At 42.0% G+C, this 6278-nt stretch overlaps 2 protein-coding genes across 2 annotated transcripts in view; one reads left to right on the top strand and one right to left on the bottom strand.

The window, feature by feature from the left end:
• The window catches only part of T265_14276 (hypothetical protein), a gene marked incomplete at both ends in the record, with an annotated part of 83039 nt that overhangs the window by 554 nt on the left and 76207 nt on the right, over positions 1 to 6278 (top strand). The window contains one exon of the mRNA XM_009172907.1: positions 801 to 1181. Coding sequence (XP_009171171.1) covers positions 801 to 1181 — 381 coding nt within the window. The remainder of the gene's footprint in view (positions 1 to 800; positions 1182 to 6278) is intronic.
• T265_07386 (hypothetical protein) overlaps positions 1 to 6278 on the bottom strand; it is a gene marked incomplete at both ends in the record, with an annotated part of 52683 nt that overhangs the window by 5388 nt on the left and 41017 nt on the right. The window lies entirely within an intron of this gene.

The following is a 6278-nucleotide window of genomic DNA, read 5'->3' as shown; positions in this document are numbered from 1 at the left end:
TCACATACGTATGACTTTTGGTACGCTATTGTTTTCCCCGATGCGATACAGTAGTCAGACGAAACACATGAGGTCTCTGAAATTTTGCCGGGGAGATTAGGAACCGGGATAGAATTGGAGGGTACAGGCAGGCTATTAGTCAACGAGGTTGGATGCAAGCTTCAACAGAGGCCTCCCAGACCCACTTCAATGAGGCGATGCTGGGATGATGCGGACCGCAGGTGGAACGATTTGACTAGGCAATACGCGGGCGGGAGTATACAAGAGAATGACTAAATACCCATGAAAACTGGTGGTAATCTCGAAGGAGTGTTTTCAAACGTTCTGTTGCGCTAAACTCCTCAAACTTCACCTGGGCAAGAAAGTGGATGTGGTCGACCTTCGCACGACGTTCTCGTATCTGACCTGGTTTGAGCGTAGGACTGAAGGTCAGGTCACGGCTTGTCCACATTTCAAAATAATTTCATGCGCGCATGTGTTATCGCGCACGTCAACTCCGGATTTCATCATGTATATAGAATGTAGTTCGACAGTTATTGTGGTTCTTCTCCTTGTAACTTTTAATTGTACAGGTGAGTGACTGCCTCTTCTGTGGAGATAATACCCTTATCTTCTTTCAGCAAATTCAACCGCCTTTTGCGAATTATCTGATAAACATGCGAAATTTGCCGATAATATAACTAGAATTTTTGAACGAGTTTCCAACTTCGAAAATGTTAAACAGGCATTGAGATCTGTTTTGGTCGATTTCAAGGGTACGACGAATCGGTTCTTTCCACAAAATAATAGCTCTGCCTCAGAGTATACTCTATTTGAGCAAGCTTTCAATTAATTCGCAATTGGAAGGGATCAAGCCAAGGGTTCGCGAACTGATTTCCTACTCAATTCGACTGTTTGATTACTTGGAGGGTCGGTTTGACGTTTCACGACAAAAGTACGTTCCGTTCCGTGTGCTTGAAGGGCGTATCAACGATTTCCTTGATAATATCATGATATCTACCCTCCAAGAGGCGGGCTACCCAGGACAGATACCTTACGACACCGAAGAGCTCATACGCTGCAGTCAGACTACGGATTTAGTGTTACCTACCCTGAACTTAGTCGGAAGTCTCAAACAAATTTGGAAGGAAAAGGTGATTTATGGACTGAGAGAATACGCATGGATTTACCGTATGTTGGGGGTGAGTCCATTAGTTTAATAGACCAGTTTGGTATCTTGGTCAGCCGTGCCCGTTTATCATTTGCACAGTGATCCAGATTTTCAAATATCTCTTTGGGTGAAGTTGCATTGTGCAATTTCTTTGCAAGGGGGATATAGTTGCAACACTAATGTAGGGTGCATTGCATGGTCAGGTGTGTGCGAAACGGCCGTTCGTGTCATGAACCCGTGCCATTCAATTACCCAACTGGTTCATTGCTATACGAAGTGGAGGCTTCAGGTCGCTGCCAATTGCACGCACCTGAAAGATTTTTTGGCAGGAATTAGGAACTAGCCAAATCGACATTACCTTCACCAAAAATGGCTTACGAAACATCCTTAGAAATCGGTTTACTGCACGTTTCATCTCAGCAAACTGATGAAATACATTGTACTCTTTATATTGCATACAGTATTTTGTGCTGAAACATCTGACTGCGGAAAACGGTACTGACAGCATGCACAGCGGAAGATAGTACATTCACTCATAGCCGCAGCAAAAAGGGACGACGCTGTAAAAGACAGTAATGCACTCTTTGCCAAATTTTGTGGATTGGTTTCCATGCCCATTTGCGTTTTACAGCTTAATCTGGTCCATTGATTTAAAGTACTTGCGTTTATTATGTTCGGTATTTGCGATTGGATTCGCGTTGTGAATAGCAAGATAAACTGAACAGACAAGGGGATTCAATATATTAGAGACAAATCCACGGGTTAGAATACTCACGCATGACAACATGGGTTGGACTTATTTGGCGCTTTAAATAAATCAGCTATCTTTTTAAATATGGTTGTTCAATAAGCTTTCTGCTATGGCTGAGTGCACTGACAATGAAATACGTATCTTGGAATAACGTTATTCGCTACGCTATTGAACAGCATTTGGTATTAATAGAGTCTTTGGAAAAAGAGATGTATAACCGAGCTTTAAGGATTGATAGGATATACCCTAATGGCGTAATTTTACTGCAGTAAACCTGGGCACACAAGAGAGGTTTTCTGCAGTGAGAAAGTGCACACAGAATAGATTTGCACTTTTTTTTTACTAAAAACAGAGGTGAGAGCACAGAATAGTTTGCACTTTTTTTTTACTAAAAACAGAGGTGAGAGGAGAGGGACGATGTACTAGGTGGCTGCAACAAACAAAATTGTGTTTTTTAAATTACATGCATCCAATGAGAAGGCTAACATTTTGACTACAATACTTTGGAAAATCTACTTTTGTTTCAATTAAGCACAATTTAAGTAATTGATAGTGCACCACGTCCTTTATAGATTGTCCACAATTGATACAATTGAAAAGAAAAACTGAAAACAATTACTATCGCTCAACTGCTGTTAAACCGTAGAAGAAACTTCATTCCAAAGATAAAAAAGAATTGTTCTATGGACACAGAAGCTGCGAACTATTCAGCGGACAAAATAATATTTGCTGGCACACCAAATATTTTAGCCTAAATAATTGGTTTTTGACATAATTTGTGGACATTCGTAGGAAGACATACACTGAAAGCAGGCAAGTGGTGAGAACTTAGCACGACACTTTGTTTCAAAGTTGGTTAACAAACTAGCTAAAAAAATGTCCCACCACAAAATGCACATCGAATAAAGTCGGTACATTGTCAGATTGGTGATATAGCCACAATCCCTAGCATCGTTTTTCTTAGGAGAAAAGTTGCACAGTTTAATCATACAAAAGAGTATTAGTCTTTCAGAAGTGACATCCTTTTGTGTCCATCTCACTAACATCCAAATGAGGCACGGGGGCTGAGATAATGCCAGGCCATCCGAGCCTATACAGGAGCTGTCGGCATGATATGGTTAAAACCTTTTGGTAAATAAGTTTTATTTTAAAAGACTTGGTTACTCCGAGCTTGTCTGAAAAAATCTGGGACCTTATGTAGTCTACTGAAAAGCGTCTGACACAGAAAGCATACTTTTGTCTTTGAAGCCTCCCAGTAATAATAACGCTCGAAATGGTTTGTTTGATTTACGGGTCACTATGAAATTTTATTCAATATCTGTAGTACCAGGCTTGGTGTGAACAAAAACACGATAAAAATCAAAATGTCTGTAACTTTGCATGTAGATAGGCTGAGAAAACTGCAGATTTCCATCGACATTTTGTCCGGCTGGCCTTCAATATGCAATGCGAACTCAGAGTGCAATGACGTACATTTTTGGCATACGACTTAATCTTAAAAGACCCTAATTATATTTCGGCATCCAAAGCCTCTCATCTGACATGCTCGCTTCGCGAGTATATTTTCTACACATCTGGAATAAAGCTGAACTTCTATTTGAGCACCTCACATTGGAACTTTTGAGCCAATTCATCAGTTGAAATGACTCTCGTAAAACTTATTGGGCTCTTTAAACACCTGAATTCTCCAACGCTTAACTAGAGAAGTAAATAACTATTTCTACGTCAGTGGGTCACATTGTTTTGCAGATTTTAAGCACATTCATGTTTTTACAGTTACCATGGCTTGTAGGTGCACAATGCCTCTTTTAAAATAGCTCAAGCAACCGTTGTGATCATACAGTCCCTTCTATCGCTGAAGTGAATGTCGTATTTGGGCTTTGAATCACTGCATTAGACCTGTACCTCTGATGGCTCGATTTTATTTTGGATGTTTTGAAGTAGGAAAAAATATCCAATCGTTTGCTTAAAAACATCATGAACGAAAGATTAAGTTGGCTTTAAGGAGAGTCTCTCGTGAAAACCACATTGGTAAGCAAATGACTCTATTTCTCTAATTTTCCGCAATTTGGGTTCAATTAGAATCCGGGGACTGCGATTACCTGATGAGCTCCAAGGAGGACAAAACCGGTCGTAATCTGCCGAGGAGTTTCCAACAACCTCATGAATAGTGTCACGCTTTTGTTTTTCATCGCTTTACATCCAGAAACCATTTACCGGTACAGCAGAGCGTGTTTTGATCGAGTGCACCAGAATTTACTGAGTGACTTGTGCAGTTTAAGAGGCAAGCCAGAATTTACTGTTAGTGTGATGTGTCATTCGGATTGAACACATTTGCAGCAAAGCTAACAGAATGCGGTCCCTTGCGCTCAGTTAACATCTTTCAGCAATCTTCATTGCGTCTGTCTGGAGTAAATGTCAGGAAACAGGCTTTCGCACCTTGTTTTTCCCGGGTAACCCGCGTTGTCCAAAACACCTGTTTATTTTGAAGGTTTGCACCTTAAGAGAATAAGAACCATTACCTTTTTGTGGGCAACATACGACACGATTTAAAGGTTATTTTAATAAATTTGGCTCCGAGTAGAGGTCAAATGAGAAGCGAATTTCCGTGCGTGAATTTTCGTGTCCGCGTCATAACACACCTTAAACATTGGAATCTTTGTACAACCTCGCCTTAATCAAGGAGAACAACACCAGTGGAAAACCCTGGTGCTTCAGTACCATAAAGGCCTTACAACAGAAGACCGAAAGAATTTAGGCAGTGATGGAGCCCAGGAGTAGCCGACCACAAACAGTCGGAATGCCTACACCTCTAAAACTCAGTCCGATTATCTGGAAAGAACCTGACAGCGCGAACGCTCCTGACAACGCTTAACTCCAGCCAAGAACAAGATGGGAAACATGGATCCCATCCTGAAAGTCGGGCAGCACAAACAAGATCCAGACTTTTCGTAACGTCCATCGTTCCGTTCTGCTATATCAGATTCTCGCGATCTCCAGTTTTCGCCACTCCGAATTAGCTCGGAAAACAGCGCTTATCTTGGCGGCCGGTGAATTGGCAAGCAAAAACATGGCGCGGCCACCGTAGTTTGTAATGTTGAACTCATTTGTTGATGTAAGTAACCTCTGCGTCACCAGAACTTTGGCTCTCCTGTTCACCTCATTGTGAATTCGTTGAGTCCAGTCTGTACTAAGGAGACTTTGACGGTAGGTGCTGTGACGACACCTCAGCTCCCCAACCCGAAGTAGCCGAGTCTCGCAACTAGACAATAACACAACTCCTTTGAGACCCGACAAAATGTCTTTTTGGTGCCACAGGTGGTGTAAACTTTGTAAAACGGCACTTTATTCTGTGCTGAATTCCATGGGCACTAATTGATTTTGATATGAGTAGTGATACGCCGCCTATCTGTGGCTGCCTTTCTGTTAGGGTAGTGCTAGGTGTTACCGTGAACTGGGTAATCTTTGTCAATGATTAACTTTGACAACCAAACTTGTGTTTTGAATTACAAACTGTTGCAAATGATTTCGTGCGACTTTGACCTGATGGTTGCTGACAGTTTTAGTGGTAATGAAACTTGGCACACGTGCAAATCGTGGTTTCCATTGAAGCACATCTGAAGGTTGATCACTTGCATTCCCGTTCTTCGAAAAATGCATAGTAGCGTTTTGTGTACGAGAATGTAATCAGTGACCAATTTACAGTGATGATGTAAACCTGCAAAATGCAGCAAAGCTCGCCACAAAACACGACCACCGGTCGGATATTAGCCCCTTCGGGTTAAGTTAGTCCTAAGACCATACCGCCAACAGTGACCTTGCCAATAACATCATTTCAAGTGGATTTTAAGACTACGCAACGGTAGACAAGATTCGCACCTGAAATCTCCATTGCCTGAAGACCTAATTTAAAGACGGTAGAATCGGTGGGTACTGCCCGAATATCACACAACGCGCATCCCGTGGATGTATAATACCGATGTCAGGGCTGCTGGAGGGCATTGCAGGCTTGATTTATTGTCCGCTGCAGTGTGAGTGTTGCCGGTTTAAGAGACGTATACCTTGGCACGAATTCTATATCAGTGTTTAGACAACCTAACCGCGCTTCAGATAATTGTCTAGAACCAGGCCGCGTACTGGCTTACATTTCATGAGTCGAGTCACTCAGATTTGGCATGTGGTTGACACAAAAGGGGTTATTTCAAAATCTTCATTTAGGGGCAAGGCAACCTCCTTTCTTAGGAGCTAGAATCGCCCCCAGTTTGGAACAGCTCGGGCTACTTAAGAAGTACGGCGAAAATCTTACGGAAACGTGACATCATCATCATCATCGACAGCATGATATAAGTGTTCAACACCGATGCTTTACTGCCGTAC

This window comes from Opisthorchis viverrini (genome assembly GCF_000715545.1).
Source record: "Opisthorchis viverrini unplaced genomic scaffold opera_v5_167, whole genome shotgun sequence".
NCBI classification, from domain to species: Eukaryota; Metazoa; Platyhelminthes; class Trematoda; order Opisthorchiida; family Opisthorchiidae; genus Opisthorchis; species Opisthorchis viverrini.
This window is presented reverse-complemented; position numbering and strand designations above follow the sequence as displayed.